The sequence below is a fragment of the Coenobita brevimanus genome, chromosome 29 (genome assembly GCF_032717465.1).
Source record: "Coenobita brevimanus isolate Jiangsu-jjx chromosome 29, ASM3271746v2, whole genome shotgun sequence".
Classification (NCBI taxonomy): domain Eukaryota; kingdom Metazoa; phylum Arthropoda; class Malacostraca; order Decapoda; family Coenobitidae; genus Coenobita; species Coenobita brevimanus.
In genome coordinates, this window is record NC_136982.1 from 4,460,469 (window position 1) to 4,482,673 (window position 22,205).

The window sequence follows — 22,205 nt, forward strand, 5'->3', positions numbered from 1 at the left end:
GATCCATTGGCTGACTCACTTCTTCATTTTTGCAACATTGGTGGCCTTTCCTCTAACTTTCTGTCGAACACCACCTCTCCTCTAAACCTCACCTCCTCATCCTTACTGAGACTCAGCTGTCTGAGGCAACTGACAGCAAACTCTTTTCTGTATCCTCCTACTTTCTCTATACTCATTTCAAAACCAAAGGTGGATGTTGTGTATATGTACGCAATGACCTATCTAGCTCTCGTGTTCCTGAACTTGATTCTTCTGAATTCTCTACTCTCTGGTTTTGGCTTTCTTGTTATTCTCTGACTAAATATATCTGTGCTGTTTACTTATCTTCTAATTCTACTATCAAAAATTCTTCGACTATCTTACATCTTTGATGGAACACATACTGTCCATTTCTCCTTTCTCTGAAATCTCCATTCTAGGAGATTTCAGTGTTCACCACCACCTTTGGCTTTCCTCTCCTTTCACTGATCCACCTGTTGAACAAGCCTACATCTTTTCTATCCTTAATGACCTAGAGCAGCTTGTACAGCACCCTACCCGTATCCCTGACCACATTGGAGAGAGCTCCAACATACTTTACCTCTTCCTTACAACTAATCCTTCTACTTACACTGTTATTCTTTTCTCTCCGTTGGGCTTCTCAGTTCATAACCTTGTTACCCTAACCTGTCCTATCGCTTTGGTATGGCCTGTGGACCCTCCAAAGAAACGTTGTCTGTGGCACTTTGGAGGTGCGGATTGGGAGGCCCTCAGGCTGTACTTCTTTGATTTTCCCTGGAATGATTATTGCTTCCATGGCCAGAAGCCATCTGAGTGTGCCTTGCGCATTACAGAGGTTATTCTTTTGGACATGTAAACATGCATTCCTTTCTCATATCCTTTAACTAATGCAAGAAAGCCTTGGTTTAATCACACTTAATCTAATGCTGTCCAGAACAAAGAGAGGGCCTATAAAAAGTATCAGAGCCAACCCACCCTTGAATCACATGTTTTTTATGATTCTGCCCAGAATCATCCTCTGTTCTATGCTCTGCTAAAAATAATTTCATCCGTACTAATGCTATCAACTCTCCAACTCGAATTCTTCCCGCTCCTTCTGGCACCTTGTCAATATCCTTTAAAACAACTTTACATCATCATCCTTCCCTCCTCTTTTCTACTCTGATGGCTCTGTAGCTATTTCTTCTATGGGTAAAGCAGATCTCTTCGCTCAGATTTTCTCCTCCAATTCCACCATAGACAATTCCGGTGCTGTTCCTCCATCGCTTCCCTCCTCTGACTTCCTCATGGCTGACATTAAAATTTCTTCACCTGATGTATTTTCTGCCATCACTGATCTCAATACTAACAAGGCATATGGGCCTGATGGAGTCCCTCCTATCGGCCTCAAGAACTGTGCTTCTGTGCTTACATCCTGCCTAGGTAATCCCTTTCACCTTTGTCTTTCAACTTTTACCTTTCCTTCTCCCTGGAAGTTTGCTTTCATTCAGCTAGTCGAAAAGAAGTGTGAATATTTCCAACCCTCTAACCATTTTCCAATTGCTTTAACATCCTGTGTCTCAAAAGTTTTCGAGTCTATTCTTAACAGAAAAATTTTAAAGCATCTTTCCTATCACAACCCTCTTTCTGATCCTCAGTATGGTTACCGTCAGGGATGCTCCACTGGTGATCTCACCTACCTTTCAGACTCCTGGTCATCCATGTTTTAGGACTTTGGCGAAAGCTTTGCCATTGCACTTGACATCTCAAAGGCTTACGATCACGTCTGGCATGAATCTTTCATTTCCAAACTGCCCTCTTACGGTTTCTATCCTTCTATCTGTGCCATTATCTATAGCTTCCTTTCTGGTCGTTCTATAGCTGCTGTTGTAGACGGCCATCATTCTCCTAAATCTATCAACAGTGGTGTTCCTCAGGGCTCTGTCCTATCACCAACTCTCTTCCTTTTATTTATCAATGACCTTCTAAGCTGTGCATCTAACCCTATCCACTCTTATGCTCATGACTCCACCCTTCACCTTTCCATTCGGTTTCCGCAACGTCCATCTCAGCAGTTACTTCAACAAACAAGGGATGAGGCTGTGGCACACCTAATGTCTGACTTGGCTTGTATCTCTGACTGGGGTAACAATAATCTGGTTGTTTTTAATGCATCAAAGACTTAGTTTTTACACCTATCAACCCATCAAAATCTTCCACAGGAGTACCCACCAATGTTTAATAATATCCAGCTCAATCCTGCATCATCCTTGAACTTGCTTGGGGTTTCATTCACATGGGACTTATCTTGGAAAGATCATATTGCATTTCTTGTAAAATCTGCCTCCAAGAGTTATGTGTGCTAAGCCAACTCCATGCCTTCTTTACCCCTGCACAGTTGTTGACTTTATACACGGGTTTTATTCTCCCCTGTGTGGAGTACAGCTCTCATGTGTAGGGAGGCTCCCCACATATAGCTCTTCTCAATAGGGTGGAGTCAGAGGCTATTCATCTCATCAACTCTCCTTGTCTTACTGGCTCCCTTCAACCTCTGTCACTTTGCCGCACTGTTGCCTTTTTATCTCTTTTCTGTTGCTAGTTCAGTGGTCACTGCTCCTCTGAACTGTCTACTTGCATCCCTCCACCTCTACGACGGGCACTTAGCACCTGTCTAGCAACAAACTCCCATTCCTTTTCTGTCCAACTCTCTAATGCAAGAGTTAACCGTTACTCCCAGTCCTTCATCTATGGAACAGGTCAACTCTGGAATTGTCTCCCTCTGACTGTACTTCCTACTTCCTATGATCTTCAGTCTTTCAAAAGCAGTGTGTCCAGGCATCTCGAAATGAATGGATCTTGAATTTGGCTCTCTTTTTATTGTTTTTGTTTTTCTTGAAAGGAACTTTTTGTGGGCTCAGCCTTCGGTTCCTTCTTCGTGTCAAAAAAAAAAAAAAAAAAAAAAATCCATCCAGTTAACAGGGGCACAGTAGTACTGTATGCTTCATATCACCTCATTATTTAGTTATTTGGTTACCACCCAATAATTGGTTTCCTGCTTTACAGGAAGCAGTCATGCTTGCCGCTTAGTGTAGAGCCACCTGGGATGGAAGAAGGAAATATAAAAATTGACAGGAAGGATGGGAAAAACAGGACAGAGGGGGTGCAGACAGAGAAAACGAATCTGAAGGAGAAAATGGGCAGCACTACATCAAGTGAGTAGATGATGACATCCACCAGCTATAACCATCAATTGAAGGTGAAAGAATAGTGGAAGCATCTGTATATGTTTGGGGGAGGGTGATTAGGAGGGAGGGCTGTCTGATGATGGAGGACAAGATGACGGAATTAGTTCATTTGTGGCCACACCTTCTGGAAGTATGGTGTTTCGATAGGCCTAAATAGATAAATAAAGAGATCTTTTAAGAATTCATAGAATATATTTGATGGATTTTTATGAGCTGTGCCGCCTTGAAAGTATAGTAGGAGTCCCATTGCAAGTTGGGGCTCACTGAGAGTTGTATTCTCATCAGTTAAGAAGCATCCGTAGCACCTCTTTCTTTGTTATTTATCTGTAATGCCTCAATAGCAGCTGACCCTCATTATAATGGACTAATTGGGGGAAACCCTGATCTGATAAAGTCGATTTTCCTTTATATCTGAGGGTTCCTTCCTGAGGTGGGATTTCAAGCTCAGGTTTGAAAATGAGTACAGTAGCATATTCTAGTACTAAAAATGAAAACTATACCCATTTTACACTAATTTTGCATATAATTTTGCTTTTTTGCAGCTTATGTCATGTCCATGTCATAACATTTCATGAATAGTATACTGTAGTATTACTATAGTCTGTTATTACAGCTCAGCAGTCACGATGGGGAGAGGGCAGTTTCATGCCAGGTTGGAGTAAAAAGGTTAGGAAACATGTATTGCGACCTATTGCAATCCATTTGATGGACATTGTTCATTAAAGGCGATGGAAGTTCGGTGGCCTTTGTAGTGTCTGTTAAATCCGATATTTGGTCAACTGAAGTCTGTTAGCAAGGGTCTACTTTAAATGGAAATGTTGCAAAAACCTTTAACCCCCAAATGCCAGGCAATTTTTAATGCAGTCGTTACCTTACTACTGGCATTGTCCTGGAAATTGTTTTCAAACCTTAATATCTCGGAAAGTATAGCACTTAGGGAAACAAATTAAAGACCGTATTACTCATCAACTCTTCTTCTTGCGAATGAAAGTATCCCCAGGTCTGTAGGTCATTGGGCTGATGAGTAATGATGTGAGGAAGACCATTAATTTTCTACACGAGAGCAGGATGTGTTTGTGCGTCTCCCCTTGGCGCTGACTATGACTTTGCTTTCAGCGTGATAACTTCTCCACTACTAGATAAACTGGTCACTGTTGCATCCAAGACATGCCTTATGGCACTATCACTGAGCCCTTTTCTAGTATCCATGGAAAGAGGCTTGGCAGGGGTGGATGATGCAATCGACTCCAGGCGGCACAGACTGAATCAGACAAATAGGAACATGAAGACATCATTGTACACTTGACAGAAGCACAAGACAGACTGACTCTCGCCTGTGTGCTGTGGAGGAACCCCCTCTCTACCCTTTGGTGCTGTGATAAAATGGCGGCCGGTTCAAATGGTGGCGGTAAGACAATTGCGTGTATAGCTGCTACCCGCCGGCCACGCAGCAGCCCGTTTGTGACATGTATAGATGTTACCTGGCGGATAGGGGTTAAGTAGTTAAAAGTTTTATGCTGTTCAGACACATTCACACAGTAACAGAAAATGCCAGCTTTGGGTCCATTTGGAGCATATATTTGCATTATTGTTCCATCTGTGTTATTTTATGAACCAGACCATCCATTCATCACATTAAAAGTGCTTTGTGCAGGCAAAACACACACTCTAGACAGTCATACTCTACTGATAAAACAAAGTTCATGGCTAGTGGGTTTTAGGAAAGTAATGTCATGGAATAAAGTGTATGGCCTTGTAATAGATGGGTTCAAGCAGACTGCAAGATGTGAGAAGTATGGGTTCAAGAGATGAAGCAGCATTAGAGGCAGACTGTGAGATATGAGAAATTATCAAGTGTGCAGTACAGTAGGTGGTGGATGATAGAATAGGAATTGTTTGGGAGGATGACAGCTGTTTTGGATGTGGAGGAGTTTTGTTAAATGGGGGACAGTTTGAGTGAATGAGGAGGACCAGAGACTATAGTCGTGGTGCATGACTCTGAGGTTGTCATTATCGTACCCTGGCAACCTACCGATCAACACTGTGTCCAATTTCATGTATAATATGGTTTGCATAGGAAACAGTTAACAGTGCTATTTGAATGGCCAGATATGCAGGAAGTAATGATGAATAAGGTTAATTATAGTCAGTTTTGAAATTCAGAGAATAAATACTGTTGCAGATAGCTGTTTTATTAATTTCTAGGGTTGCTGATTAAAATTTAGAAAGGGCTTGAACACTTCTTTCCTTGGACCAAAGTAGTGCAACTAGTTGATCCACTATATGTTAATTACAAAATAACAGTATCAGTGTCGTATTGTGACATACCATAATATGGTAATCCCTCCACTGTCCGATGTAATAGACCCAAAGGTATGTCCGGAAAGTGGTCCTGTCCGGATAGTGGGCACTAGCCTCCTGGACTTGTACTTATGGACCTTAACTCAGAAAAACACCTATACAACTCCCTCTGGACATGCATAGGACTTATTTAAGACCCAAATCACAGCAATAAGGGACATAAAAGACTGAAATAAATGCAAAAGAACCATAAAATGAGGTTTTTGAGGTAGGTTTATACAATGTTAAACATTCTGGGTACTTACAAGTCTCTGGCTCCTGGACTGGTAGTTATGGACCCTAACCTAGCCTAACTCAGAAAAACACCTCCCTACTGCACATGCATAGCACCTAAGACACTGCATATTCACACCGATAAGGGACATAAAAGAGTGAAATGAGGTGTTTGAGGTAAGTATAGTATGGAAAATACAGTACAGTACAGTGTGAAACATTCTGCCTACTTACAGCAAGTCCATGGCCATCTCGATGAATAACCGCCTCCTCTCAGACTCTGACAGTAAGAAGGATTTCCTGAAGCACTTGCAGTACACTGTTCATGAAGTCTTGCACTTAACTTAGTCATTCGCACTCAGAAGTCCATTCTCTTCACACTGCGCACTCTTGTCTTACTTATGCTCCATTGTAACTTAATAAGTGTTGCACTCTGCACTTTAAGTCTTTCCACTCATAAAACCAATTTCAAAACAAATCACAAGTTTATTTACATTAAATTTAGTCCAAAAATTTTGCCTCTTCACTCAAATTTCTAATTTCTTAACAATAATGTATGCACTGTTTTTCTTTCACTGCACAACACTAAATTCCCGTGTGGTCTAGTGGAGAAGTTCTTGCCGTTTAATCTCTGTCAGAGTCTGAGAGTACCGCTGGGAGGTGACCTAGGGGTGCGTCGCTGGGTCGTGGTGATCGCATACCCACTGCAGACAACTCAGAAGATAGACGCAAACTCTCGTCGAGTGGTGACCCCACTGTGGCTGATGTGCTGGGCTGTGGCTCGGAGCATGAGGGCCTGTCTTGGGGAGGCAACGGAGTGGAGCCAGTGCTGGGCACAGCGAGGTGACCTAGGGGTGCGTCGCTGGGTCGTGGTGATCGCATACCCACTGCAGACAACTCAGAAGATAGACGCAAACTCTCGTCGAGCGGTGACCCCACTGTGGCTGATGTGCTGGGCTGTGGCTCGGAGCATGAGGGCCTGTCTTGGGGAGGCAACGGAGTGGAGCCAGTGCTGGGCACAGCGGGGGTCACTGGCCTGAAAAAGCTGTCAATCGTTGATTGACACAAGGAACGACGATTCTGACGATTTATGATGCGCTGCCTGAAAGCACACACTTCCTCCACAAGTCCCAAGGGCCCCATCTCCCTGTCGCAGTCCGGGTGTTCCAGGTAGTCCAGAACGAACTCTAGGTGTTCCCGGAGTGCTCTTAGCTTGGGGATGGATGGAGTTGTGTCATGCTGAGAGGAGTCTGCATCATCGTCGCCGTCCTCGTTGGAATCTTCAAGCTGGGTACTGACACCTGCAACTGAAGATGCGATCTCGATATCAGACAGGGTCTGATACCCAGGATCGCCCTCGTCGTCATCCAACCACTCACGCACTTTGTCCACATCAACATCGTCGCTGTGCACACGTAGACATGCATGGAAGTCATCCACGTCGATACCTAGGAAATCATGCTCCACATCCGTTCCAAGAAGCAGACGAGACCAATCATTTTCTAGAGTCTTGTCAGGGATTTCCTTCCATGCACTGGCCCAGTTGTAAATGGCAGACTTGATGTTGTAGCGACGAATGTTTTCCAAAGTCCGCTGGCCTCGCGTGTCCCATCCCTCCCTGCTCTCGTCCTCGTCCTCGAGAACAACCATCACCTCATCCAGGAACTTCCGTTGGTATAGGTGCTTCGTTGCCACAATCACTCCTTGGTCCATTGGTTGGACCAGTAGTATTAGGTGGCAGAAACATGCACCTAATGCGGCCATTCTCAGCCACCAAGTCCTTGTCACACGGGTGGGCAGGTGCATTATCGAGGAGAAGGAGGGCCTTTACCTGGTCGCTTGGGATTCCCAGTTTCTCCGTCTGGTAATGTATGACCTCCTTGACGAAATGGCAGTGGAACCAGTCTTTGAAGATGTGGCCTGTGAACCATGTCTTCAAGGAATGGTACCAGACGACAGGAAGGACATCCATCACCCCACGAAGACATCAAGGCTGCTTTGCACGGCCAACAATAACGGGCTTAAGCTGGTGCATGCCATTAGCATTGGCACAACACAAAGCAGATAGCCGTTGCTTGGAGAGCTTGCGGCCAGGTACGCGCTTCTCTGTCTCCTTGCCTAGAGTGTTCGTAGGCAAAGAGCGATAGAATAAACCAGTTTCGTCAGTGTTGTAGACTTGACCGAGAGTGAGGCCCTGCCTGTCGATCAAGCCCTTCACCTTGTGCCAAAACTCCTCTACTCCATCCTCGTTAGCGTCCAAAGCTTCGCCATGAGACTTACAATTGGTAAGGCCATGTTGTAACTTGAACGCGAAGAGCCAACCCTCGGATGCCTTGAAGTTTAGGGCTTCGTGAAGCCTTGTGAACTTCTCAGCAGCAGCCTTCAGCTCCATACCACATACCATCACACCAGCAGCACATTGCTGCGATACCAAATCAACGTGGAGCGGTCGACTTCAGCAAACTTGGGAGTAAACATCATCTTCCTCTCCTCGTTGCGTTTGCTCTTCGACGAGAAGTCAGCCGTGTACTGCATGAGTTTGTCTCGGGATCTCTGAATATCAAACAAAGTAGATCAGGCCAGGTTGAACTCACGGAGGATGCGTGACGAAGACCATCCCACATCTACTTTCTCCAATATCTCTCACTTCTTCTCCAGAGTCAAAACCACTCTCTTCCTCTTCTCAGGTGGCAGGGCCATCATCACACACATGAAGGAGAGGCACGAGAGCAGCAGGAGTGCCTGCAGCAGGTAAGGCACCACCACAAAAGCGAGCACGTGGGCAGCCATGACGACAAGTGTTCACTCACGACAAGAGACGGGCGGAAAGTGGGGAGGATGCAGGGACGCTCTAGCGGACGTCGGAGGAATGACGCACCACAACAAAGCTGTCCCGCGCTGCGCGTGCCAAGTTCAAATTACGGGCGGGAAAATTTTTTTTTTTTTTTTCTTTTTTTGTGGTTTTCGGACCATTTTGGGAATGGTGGATCCCGGGACGATTATGTCTGGTAAGTGGGGATATCCGGAAAGTGGGCGTCCGGAAAGTAGAGGGATTACTGTACATTAGTTACCTTGTACCCTTATTTCCTGGATTATTATCGGTAAAAATATGTGATATTACAATATTGTTGGTTATTGCTGGTGGCGGATTAATTGACAGCAGATGAATGGCAGGAGAAGGCGGAAAAGCTAGATGTTAGCAGCTGCTATGATGGACTTGCCTCCTCATTCTCTGTCCGCTGCACTATGTTCCATGAACCTGTAATTGTAAGTATGTTGAAGGAAATAAGTTTTATTTATTTGTTTTAAATAGCATTCCTCTAAAATCTCTCCCTCTGAGTGTTAGAGCTACAATATAAATTAATAAAACAGCTGTCTGCTACAGTATTTATTCTGTGAAATTCAAAATTGACTATGATTAACTGCATTCTTCATCACTACCTACATATTTGGCCATTCAGATAATACTGACAACTGTTTCCTATGCATACTATATTATGCATGAAATTAGACACTGTGTTGATCGGTAGGTTGCAGAGGTACGATAACCTCAGAGTCGTGCGCCGTGACTATAGTTCCATTGTTAGAATGAGAAGTAGATGGAACAAGTTTAGGGAACTTGTGCCTCACCTGGTTATGAAGGGGCTCTTCTTCCTTCTCTTCTGTAGCCTTCCTTTTGATTTGAATCAAGGTGGACTTTAGTGACTTAACATAGAAAAGTAAATTCTCAGAAGGGAAACACTTCTGCAAAATTGTTGGTATTGTGTTCGACTGTCAACAATATCCTTTGTGGGTGATACAGTACTGGTATGCCCTCAGCTCCCTGCCATCCCGTCACTCCTTGGAGGCCAAAGACCATGACTTGCTGCAAGTGCCACAGGTGGTGCAGATTGAGCATGTTGCTACACCATACATTGATGAGGATGCAGATGCCAGCAACACAGGTTAGTTCATTTTTACACTTGTGCCATCAGTAATGACAAGACCAGAGTAAGTGTTAATAGAAATTTTATTTGTAGCCATAGATATAGATATTTTACCAGTTTGATGAAATATGGCTTGGCTTATTACAGGGCTTACTGTCGTAGTGCAGAAATTGCTGGCTAGTGACTGTTTTGGATATGTGCATGCACATTTTCAGTCCTAGAAAGATAAAATAAGCAAACACCTCACATATAGTATGTATGTATATTTACAGTAAGATACAATAATCTGTCTATCTATCTATCTATTGCCAGATGCCTTGATTCATAAGGGTTGGCCACAAACAAATCACCTCCATGTCACCTTGTCCCCTACCATTTCACTGCCCTGCTCCCAGCTCACACTCCCTTCTCTCATATACCTTTCCACTCGATCCCTCCATCTCATCCTTGGCCTCTCCCCCCCCCTCCACCTCACTCACATACACTCTCCTCATCAGTCTCTCACTCTCTATCCTCTCCAAATGGCCAAATTGCATCATTGTGTTTCTCCAATGCTTCCTATCACATCCACATCCACACCACTATGTTCCTTCACTTCCTCATTTGTCAGTGTCACTCCATGTGCTCCTGCACTTCCTCATTTGTCAGTCTGCCTCTCCATGTGACTCCACATGCTCCTTTCAGATAACTCATTTACACTGCTGGCACTTTTGACTTGCGTCCTTCTAACAAGGTCCAAGTTTCACTTCCATACGTTAGAGTTGATATCACAATACTTTCATGTAGTAACTTTTTCACTTCCATGCTTACTCCCCGGTTTCTTATCAGTGCTTGCAAGGATCCAGCAACCTTTCTTCCTTTCCCTTCGAGCACTTCACCCTCTAAACTTCCATCCTTACTTATCACACTACCCAAGTACAATACCCACGCGTCCAGTATGGTATTGTTCTCAGACAGTACTACCATACTGGACTAAATCCGTACTGGACAAAAAACAGACCTTATGGGAAAAATGAATAATGTCAGACAAGCCTTGAAAAAGTCCCCCTCAAAGTCAGCTTAACCCCTTAACCGCGGGGCGTCACTTTCATGACGCTTGGGAGCAAGGGATCATACCGCGGGGCGTCGCTTTTGTGTTTCTGTGTTATCTTGAATTCACCCGGGCTTCCAAGTGGGGGCTTGTATCATCTAGCAGTACTGCCAATGTCCAACACTTGTCAGCACTCCTAATCTCATCTGTACTCCCATCCATTGTTGACAATTTAGCCATTTCTCCCCGTTCTTGACTCCCCTCCCTACCCCCCCTCCATTACCCTATCCTCTCGCCTGCCCGGCCGTGCTACGCTAAGTAAATCTTCCCTGGAATTTTTCACTGATTTCATCCATTGGAATAAGCCCTATGCCCTATTCTTATACCAAATAATATATACAAGAAAGAAACAATGTAAGTGAGAGTGCCATACACCTGGAATTGGCTAATTATCACCTGACAGCACCTCACGTGCACTCGTTCGCTAATTTTCGCTGTTTTATTCCCCTTGAAATATGCCATATAATCTATTTTTGTAATAAATATACATATAAGGAGGGAAGGGAGAAGCCTAAGTGATATTTACATTCACCTGGAACTACCTAATTTATAATGTATTGTCTAGATTTCCTGCCAATCATTTCAGTGCTATACATAGCTGTTTCAAGAGTTAACGTTGGTAGTACTGAATATCCCCTAAGTAGGCCTCCACCCCGGCCCTCCCTTATCAGTTCACTCTCATCTTCCGAAGTGGAGGTACGTCTGTTTCCTCTTGCTGACTTTAGGGATTTTTTCACCCCCATGCAAAGGGCCCTGTGACCTTTACCCCCTACGAAACCTTGTGTGGAAAGAGGTAAAGGGCTGACAATTGATAAAAGAGTGACTACGATCTTTCGATTGAGTAAAACAGTGCAAGTGGAATTGTAAATAATGTGTAAACAGCAAGTGAAAGTAATGAATGTAAATATACGTGAACAATGGAAAATAGTTTTATAAGTTACTTCAAGTGACAGTGCATAACACAGTGTAAATAAAATAGAAATGGAGGGAAGTGAAAAGAGTAAGACAGGGTGAAAGTGAAGTTAGCAGGGGAGTGAAAGATAAAAATGGTAGATTACTAGTGGAGAAGGGAGAAAAAGTGAACAGATGGAGAGAACACTTTAAGGAATTGTTGAACGTAGAGGATGGAAGTAATGCGAGTTTAAGTGGCTGGGGAATGGCTGGGAGAAGGAGGGAGGTGAGAAGACAGGAAGAAATCAGTAGGATAGAAGTTGTGGAAGCAATGAAGAAAGTTAAATCGGGGAAAGCCCCAGGAATTGATGGAGTGTGTGGTGAAATGCTGAAGCATGGGGGAGAGATAGTAGTAGAATGGATGTGGAAGATGTGCAGATTGGCCTGGGAGGAAGGTAGAGTCCCAGAGGATTGGAAGTCAGGTATAATTAGTCCCTTATACAAAGGAAAAGGGGAAAAGGAAGTGTGTGGTAAGCATAGGGGCATTTGTCTTCTTAGTATAATAGGAAAAGTGTATGGTAGGATACTTATAGACAGAGTTAGAGAAAGAACAGAGAAATTAGTTGGAGAAGAACAGGGAGGCTTTAGGAAGGGAAGAGGTTGTGTAGATCAGATATTCATTCTTAGATCTTTAGTGGAAAAGTTTCTAGAGAAGGAAAAGAAGTTGTATGCGGCTTTCATGGATTTGGAGAAAGCATATGACAGGGTGGATAGACAAGGATTGTGGAAAGTGTTAAGAATATATGGAGTAGATGGGAAGTTGTTGAATGCTGTGAAGAGTATGTACAATGGTGCTACGGCTGCAGTGCGTGTGGATGGTGAACTAAGTGAATTTTTCTCTTTGAAAGTTGGTTTGAAACAGGGATGTGTCATGTCTCCATGGTTGTTCAATCTGTACATGGATGGGGTAATAAAAGAGGTACAAGGTAGGGTAGTGGATGTTGGAGTGGCCCTGGTGAGAGAGGATAGTGTTTGGAAACACCCTGTACTGTTGTTTGCAGATGATACTGTGTTGTTGAGTGAAGACGAAGGGGAGCTGCAAGGCTTGGTGGATGAGTTTGAGGGAGTGTGTAAGAAACGGCATCTAAAGGTGAATGTAGGGAATGTAGGGAAGAGTAAAGTGATGGTCTTTGAGAGAGGTGAAGTTAGTGAATGTACAGCGAGGTTGGATGGTGAGGAATTGGAAAATGTGAGTACGTTTAAGTACTTGGGTAGTGTGATGAATAAGGATGGAGGTTTGGAAGGTGAAGTGCTTGAAAGGGTACAGCAGGGAAGAAAGGTTGCTGGTTCTTTGAAAGCAGTGATAAGAAACAGGGAAGTGAGCATGGAAGTGAAAAAGTTACTACATGACAGTATTGTGATACCAACTCTAATGTACGGAAGTGAAGCTTGGACATTGTTGGAAGGACACAAGTCAAGAGTGAGAGCAGTGGAAATGAGTTATTTAAGAGGAGCCTGCGGAGTCACGTGGAGAGACAGGCTGGCGAATGAGGATATAAAGGAGCGTTGTGGTGTGGATGTGGATGTGATAGGAAGCGTTATGAGGAACACACTGAGATGGTTTGTCCATGTGGAGAGGATGGAGGGTGAAAGACTGACGAAGAGAGTGTATGTGTGTGAGGTGGAGGGGGGAAGAGGGAGGGGGAGGCCGATGATGAGATGGAAGGATGGGGTGGAGAGGTATATGAGAGAGGGGGGTGTGAGTTGGGAGCAGGGCAGTGAAATGGCAGGGGACAGGGCGACGTGGAGGCAATTTGTTTGTGGCCACCCCAAATGGGATTGAGGCGTCTGGAAATAGATAGATAGATAGATAGTAAATAACGTAAATAAAATAGAGAACGTAAATAGAAATGTAAATGAGTAGTATTATAAGAATACGAGTGTATACCCTAGGAGTAATGAAAGTGAAAGTTTCACTCTAGCATGTCTGAATACTATGAGTTATGAGAGTGAAGATGAAAGTGACATTCACTCTCAATGCTAGTATACAGGACAAGAAACTGAATGCTACGTATTTTACTGAAAGAAATTGAATCCCTACAGTGACAATAAACTAATACTACTGAAGGAAACTTATGGATAAAGACTGTAGATATACATAAGTGTTATATAGTAATAGAAATATAAAGTGTGAGGGGTTTTATGAATAATAAATGACAGAGTACCAAGAGCGAACTAGCGCAAGTGCGACGGTCAGACGCGCTCATAATTTTCATTGCTTTCACAGTGGGTTTTTTTTTGGAGTATGGATCCCAAACTACTTGAAAATCATAGAGTAGTGTTTATAGTGTTAATATCTGGCTGTGGTAATCATATTACGGGTTGTTGGGAAGTGTAAAGTGGAGACTTTGTTACCCAACTTCAGAGGTCTCCACAAGTCCTACGGTAACTGACGAAGGCTCAACAAACATTCCAGGACAAAGCTGAAGGTATATGCCATAAGCATATGTAATTTTAATATTCTAGGACTAATAACTGATTTTTTGCAAATATTTTTTGAGTCTGTCGGAGCCCGAATAACCCCGCGGCACACGCGAAACATCGGTAAATATGCCCGTGGTGTAGGGGTTAACTACATTTTGACACAACAAAGATTTTACCAACCTTTAAGATGAGTGGTGATGGTCTTTGTGGGGATGGGGGAGGGTTTCCGAGGCTGTAGGAGGTCCCACTGACCCCCTGGAGGAGGGCCTTCAGGATCCTGAGGAGGCCTTTCTGCCTCAACCTCCCTTACAAATCCTTCTTAGTCACACACTGACACATTTCTTCATCAGCAGGGGGAAGTGCAATACTGCAATTTGACTGGCACACGTCACGAGTCATGAGGAAGGCATATTGGACATGGGTGGCAATATTAGGGAAACATTCCTTGGTGTTGGGCATCTTCCTGTGTGCGCGCGGGTAGTAGTACTGGATGCAGCATGTCAGTACTAGAGAAGAACTTGAATTTGGCCCATTTTGCACGGGTGATCCGTACTAGCCCAACAAATCTGTACAGCAGTAATAAATTATTTAATTTTTTTGCTGACCGTACTTGACGAGAATAGTACTGGTCAAAAGCATACTGGACACAAGGGTACTGTACTTAAATGTACTCACATTTTCTATTTCCTCCTCATCCAGCCTCACTGTACATTCACTGACTTCACTTCTCTCAAAGACCATAACTTTACTTTTCCTTACATTCATATCTAGACTCCATTTCTTACACACTCTTTCAAACTCATCCACCAAGTCTTGCAGCTCCCCTTCATCTTCACCTAACAATACAGTATCATCTGCAAACAACAGTATAGGGAGTTTCCAAACACTGCCCTCTCTCATTAGGGCCACTCCAACATGCACTGCCCTACCTTGTATCTCCTTTATAACCCCATCCCTATGAAGATTGAACAACTATGGACACATGACACATCCCTGTCTCGATAGCTTGGTCGTAGGTACTTGTAGAGAGATAGGGAGGTTGGTTGTAGATCATCAGAGCACTGCCAGAATAAAGTCGTGAGACTTAGTATGGCTCGAACTTGTTGCTGCTTATACAGTGTGTCATCGGCTAGAGTGAATAGATTGGTCTCTTTCTCTCTCTCTCTCTCATGTGTATCAGCGAAGTGAGTTAGAACACTCTTGGGTTACGGAGTTTATTGTACAAATATATTGGATAGTGATTTACAGTGTAACGTAGCATGACGGCAAAGCCTCCTAGCTGGCCTTTGTGTTATCGGTCTTCTCTCCAACCCTTTGTGATCTGAAGGGAATCTCTCCGACATTATATACAGCATGGAGAGGATGTGTGGTGTGATGTACAGTAGGTACGCACAGTATGCGAGTTTATGGGCGACAGAGGAGGTCGCTTACTAGGAATTCGCGTACTGTGAATACATAAACTAATGGGAAAAATTACATACGGGCGGGACCCCTCCTTCATTGGTAACCCTTGAGACTCCTTTTAGACCTAAGTATTGTACTGTACAGTGAAACTATCTAAGACATATTACGTATGATAAAGTAAACCAACAAGATTATGGCTTCACTAAATCAGAAAGGATGACAAGAATATGGCTGCTCACCTTAACCCAAGAGGACAACAGGCTTGATGGATGTAAGAAGGGAATCCGAGGCACGGTGAGGCACCTAGCGTACACCTCCTGTATCACCTGCCACACCAACCGACCCACCACCTTCCTCACCACTCTCGTCACCAGCACTTTCGACACTTCATTAACTAATGCAGAGAACAAAAGGCAGGCGGGGGAATGATTTAGGAAGTGGAGAGATGGTATGAGGCACAAGAGCTTAAGGGTAAATGCAAATAAAACAAAAGTGATGATATCTAGGGTTGGTGGCGGTACTGTCAAAGACAAGGGAGAGTGGCCATGTGCAGTTTGCCACAAGGGCGTGGGACGTAATTCCATCTTGTGCAGTGTTTGTGATAAATGGGTGCTCAAGAGATGTAGTGGTATCAGTGGTAGACTGCAAGATAATGCTGATTTTATGTGTGCAACATGTCGGAGAGAGCAGGGGGAGATTGTCAGGTGTGAAAGGAATGAACTTGCTGGTGAATCTCTTAAGTGTGTGGAAGAGTTTTTTTTATTTGGGAGACATGTGTACTGGAGGTGGGGCTGGAGCTAGCTCTGTGGTTAGGGTGAGAAGTGATTGGAAGAAGTTCAGGGAGCTGTTGCCTCTCCTGACATTGAGAGGACTCTCCCTATGTGCTAAGGGGTCTTTGTATGCAGCATGTGTCAGGAGTGTAATGCTGTATGGTAGTGAGACCTGGGCAGTAAAGGAGGAGGATATTCGCAAGCTCAGACATTCAGAAATGACAATGATTGGGTGGATGTGCAGTGCGTCCCTGCATGCAAGGCCTGGGGGGGCTGGGTTTACGATGGAAGAGTTGAGAGGTAGGATGGGACTGGAGTGTATTGATGTTGTGATGAGGAGAGGTAGATTAAGGTGGTTTGGGCATGTGGAGAGGATGGGGGATAATAATTGCATACAGAAGGTGAGAAGTGTTAATATTGGGGGTGGGGTTGTGAGGAGTAGACTGAGAAAGACGTGGGACAAAGTCATTAAGTGTGACCTCAGGGTTAAAGGACCGAACAGGGAGGCTGCAACAGATCATGCAGCATGGAGAGCTGCCATTAGGTGACCAAGGCCAATGTATGCAAGCATGTTGGAGCCTTCAAAAATGAAAACGAAAACGAATGCACTCTCTTCGTTCATAAACCCTTCAAAGTCTGTTTCTGACACCTCAGACATTGCATCATCCTCTTGATCCTCCCCAGGAAATGGCTCTTCTGATGTTGAAGGGAGTGATTCCTCACTTTCTTGAGGCCGCAGTTTTTTTTTTTTAATGTGAGGAAGAAGGAACCAAAGGCAATGAGCCCGCAATACTGTTCCCTCCAAGAGAAAAACAAAATACAAGAGAGAGCCAAATTCAAGATCCATTCATTTCGAGATGCCTGGACACACTGCGTTTGAAAGACTGGAGATCATAGGAAGCAGGAAATACAGACAGAGGGAGACAGTTCCAGAGTTGACCTGTTGCATAAATGAAGGACTGGGAGTAACAGTTGACTCTTGCATTAGAGAGTTGGACAGAAATGGGGTAAGAGTTTGCTTCTACACAGGTGCTACGCGCCCGTCGTAGAAGTGGAGGAATGCATGCAGACGGTTCAGAGGAACAGTGACCATTGAAGTAGCGATAGAAAAGAGATAAAGATGCAACACTGCGGCGAAGAGACAGAGGTTGAAGGGAGTCAGTAAGAGGGGGAGAGTTAATGAGACGAAAAGCCTTTGACTCCACCTTACTGAGAAGAGCTGTATGTGGGGAGCCCCCCCATACATGAGAGTTGCACTTCACACAGGGGCGGATAAAACCCCTGTATAGAGTCAACAATTGTGCAGGGGTAAAGAAGGAACGGATGATGAGTGTTTTCTTCTTTCTGTTAACCCCCTGGTTGTGCCTGTCTGTGTAGTAGCGGAAGGTTCTGTCCAGTGAAGTCATCACATCCTCCACTCACAACTGACAGTGTTCAATGTTCTTGAATTCTTCCTTGAATTTATCTAGGGCACACAACAGTACCTGGCTGATCTTCATCATCGACAAGTCTTCACTCTCCATCCCTGGTGGTGCTGGCTCTTCTGCTGCGGTCTCCTGCTCTGTGTTGGCTTCGTCCTCTCGTTGCATGACTTCCTGTGGATCCTGCTTCACTGCTGCCTAATGTAAGCCCCTGATATCCTCCAGCGTGACTCTCTGAAACCCCGGCACAGCTTGTGCTGTTGTGAGAGTGGCTGCCTTGGCAGTGGCCAGGGGCTGACAACTGCTTGCCGGTGTGATGTCACACAGGTGCGGGACGAGAAGGCATCAGGCATGGTTGATAGTTGCGTTGGTGATACTTGCCCAAGAAGACAACAGGAAGTTGATGGCATCCTTGAAGTTGAATGACCACCAAAAAGCCATTGCACTCTTACCAGGAGTTGAAGCAGTCAGTGGTGCGGGTATTGTGCATGGAGTGGGTGGAGCAGGTGGAGCGGCTGGCGAGTCCCAACCGTCCTTGGCGTCCATGATATCACTTCCAGCGGTGTCCAAGGCAAGGATTGCGTACATTTCCTCTGGGTTGTCAGTCTTGCTGCAGAGGTGGTCGTAGAGGCGCTGGTGGCATAGCTGCTTTACCATTGTAATCAACTCCTGGTCTAGTGGTTGGATGAGAGAGGTTGTTCTGGGTGGCAAAAAATGATCTTGCAGTCCCTACTGAGGTCTACTAGCCAGGTTGGATGACTTGGGGTGTTGTCGAGGACGAGGAGCACCTTGAAGAGGATGCCAAGTTCCAGGAACTTCACCTTGGTGTCAGGGATGAAGTGCCGCAGCAGCCACTCCGACATGATGCTGCTTGTCATCCAGCCGTTGGAGTTGCTGTACCAGTACACCCAACTATCATCCACGCAGCGAAGATTCTTGTAACATCTGGGGTGTGCTGTGGTATGAACTACAACAGACCACGTCCTGTGTGAGCCTGATAAGTTCACAGCGAACATGATCGTTATCCTGCTCTAGTCCATTTTTCTCCCCTGGGCCTGCCGCTGATGATTACCGATAAAAGTGGACTTCGGCATAACCCTGTAGTATACAGTGAGCTGTTTCATCAGTATTTTAGATTTGGTCCCTGCTGTAGCCACCCTCATCGATTATTCCCTATAGGATTGCTGGATGGTCCTTGGCTGCCATTTCATCCGCTGATGCACGCTCGCCAGTGAGGTGAATGTGACTTAGCTCTTCCTTCAGGAACCAGCCTAGCCATCCCAAGGAGGCTTTGAATGGTTTCTCGACACCGAGCTTCTGAGCTGCAGCCTTGTAGAAAAGCCTTGCCTGGTCCCTGATGTAGCACCCGTTCAGTGGCACTCCCTCCACCTCTTTCCTGATGATGTATGTTGCCAGGTACCGCTCCATGAGACTTATTGCCAGGTTGGTCAGCCTGCTTCTCCCGTCAAGTGCTGCTGTCTCATACGTCTTAACCCTATCCCCTGAAGGGAGGAGCATAAATTCTGGCTGTGCGTGTAACTCTTGCTCGAGAGCTTTCAGAAGTCGCGTAGACATTTTACTTCTAATGCTCATTGGAAACTTACTATTCATCATGGAAAGGCCACTTTGGTCTCATTTTGAAGATGAAGAGTTTTGCTGTGTCGTACATTGTCCAAAAAGACAATATATACAAAATGAAATGCAAAAAAAGTGAGTAGAAGTTAGTTGACATGCTAAAGTATTACACTGTCCTTTAAAAAAATATTTGCCAAAAAAAAAAAAAAAAAAAAAAAAAAAAAAAAAAAAAAACTATTCAAGAAGTAATAATATTTTTGCTTCAATACATAGCAGAATAAGTTTCCTTTCCAATCATGCATTATTTGTTGTATTTTCTTAAATAATAATGCCACATATATAATAATAATAATAATAATAATAATCTGGCCTTTTGTTTCTCAAAAGCGCCAGTTCTTCCTTTGGGAATTCACTAGCACTCGACACACATACATTATTTTTACAATTACAAGAATTGTGCTATTTCTTGTTTATAATACAAGCTACATCATATATACATGAAAGTGGCAATAATTAAACCCTATAATCATCCGTCATAGTACCCCTCTTCAGGTCATTGCATTTTGAAAAAAGAAAGGCTTTCAGCTGTCTCTTAAAGGATTCAACAATAGAGGGTTGTCTTATGGACAATGGCAATCTGTTATATAATCTAGGGGCTCTATATGCAAAAGAACGATCAGAGAAAGATGACTGGTGAATGGCTCCTGGCTCGTCAAGACGCAAGGAATCATCTTCACTGCGTAACATCACACCTGGGCATGCCGATGGGAGTTTTAACATTTCAGCAAGACTCTTCGGTTCACCAAACTTAAGAACCTTGAATGTAATAAGACACAGTTTAAATTCAATTCTAGCCTTTACTGGTAACCAGTGCAATGCAATCAGAAACGAGGTAGTTGAGGTTCTCGGGGGGAGACCAAAGATAAGCTGTGCTGCCCTGTTCAACACAGACTGAACTTTTGTTAGTATATTATTTGGAAGACCAACCCTCAGTGAATTACAGTAATCAACACGAGACAAGACCACAGCATGGACCAGTGTTAAGAGGCTCCGTCTATTCAGGAATTTTCTCACAGAGTACAGATTTCTGATATGCAAGTTACACTGTCTTACAACCTGATTATTATGTTCTTTGTAATTTAACATAGAAATAAAATATACACCCAGATTTCGAACACAACAGACTGGATGAAGCTGTGACACGCCAATGTTCAAAGCCAGGGCATTGTCAGTGTCATCTCCCCTTCTGTTTCCTCTGATGATGATGATCTCAGTTTCACCATCATTCAGCTTAAGTTTCCTCTCGGCCATCCAAATCCTAATATCAGACATTAGAGATTCAAACTTTGTCTTAGTATCATTGATATCTGACATCTTAACAATAGAGCTGGGTGTCATCAGCATAAAAATGATAGGACACATCATGAGCATCAAGTAGAGACGATAAACTACTTGTGTAGATAGTAAATAGAATTGGACCCAAAACTGATCCTTGAGGGGCTCCAAATAGAAGGGAAGCAGAATCAGAGCTAGCGTAATCAACAACCACTCTCTGAGATCTGTCCGCCAGATACGACTTAGGAGCAAAAGGGCACTATCACAAATGCCATAAAAATACAGATCATCCAACAATAGTTTATGATCTACTGTATCAAAAGCTGCAGACAGATCCAACAGAACTAAGAGAGAGGATATCTCACTACAAGTGTTTGCCACCAAGTCACTCTGAATCCTTGTTAGTGCAGTTTCAGTTGAATGGTATTTTCTGTATGCTGATTGAACAACAGGAACAACTCTGTTGTGTTCCAGTAGTGGTACGAGTTGATTGAGTTAGGTCCTTTCAATAATCTTGTATAAAAAAGACAGGTTAGAGATGGGACGAAAATTTGTCATGCTCTCAACATCAAGGCCAGGTTTCTTAATTAGGGGCCTAAGCAAAGCACGTTTCTCTGACTGCACAAAATTGCTCTCTAAGAAGCATCTGTTTATTATGTTGCAGGTAAAGTCTGCAGCGTGCTTATACACATCAGGCAGTTGTGACATGTTACACAGATCGAGGGAGCAAAATGTTTGATTAAGTTTTCTGATGTAACATTTGACTTTGTTTACATCCAGCGGATGAAATGTTGAAAGCAAATGATCCCGAATGCACCGTGGCTGGAAGTCAAATGAGTACTCTTCACTAGGAGAACCGCTGTTTACATCACTTCTTATGCGAGATATCTTACTTGTAAAAAATGAAGCAAAATCAGAAGCCAATTGGGCATCAGATACAGAAGTTGGTTTAACAGTTACATTCCTCCAACCAACCAAATTGTTCATAACTGCAGACAGTTTTTTTTTTTATCACCACCACATGAATCAACTTTATTTTGATACTACCTAGCCTTCTGGGCTTTTACAGTGTGAACAACTGCTCTTCTCGCAAAAACATAACAAATAGTTTCTTCGGTCCACTGCAAGCGCCACTTGTGTTCTGCCCTTCTAAGTTGTCTAGGCAAAGAATTAATGGATGGACCATACCATGGAGAATTGTCATGTACAGTGATTGTTTTTACTACCTCAGGACAATAATGGTCAAAAATTTACCTAAGCTCGTTGTTGTAAATATCAACCAATTCATCAGAAGAAAGACTTGAAGAATCAGTGGAGTTTAAATGTTGATCAGTTTCAAGACACATCAACTGGCAGTGAACATTCCTGTAATTTCTGAACCTGATGACCTTTTTATATGAAGGGGATTTCGGGACATCAAAACTAAGAGTGATCAGAGATGAGGGGGGTCAAATGGGTCAGCCTCCACATCTGATCCGCGCCCTAAACCAACAGAGGACAAGATCAAGTCA

General features: G+C 43.9%; 1 protein-coding gene across 1 annotated transcript in view; it reads left to right on the forward strand.

Moving 5' to 3' along the window:
- The window catches only part of LOC145395049 (potassium voltage-gated channel subfamily KQT member 1-like), a 1,161,165-nt gene that overhangs the window by 1,066,721 nt on the left and 72,239 nt on the right, over positions 1-22,205 (forward strand). Inside the window, exon 19 of the mRNA XM_080268799.1 lies at positions 9,618-9,742. Within this exon, the coding sequence (XP_080124925.1) occupies positions 9,618-9,742 (125 nt within the window). The remainder of the gene's footprint in view (positions 1-9,617; positions 9,743-22,205) is intronic.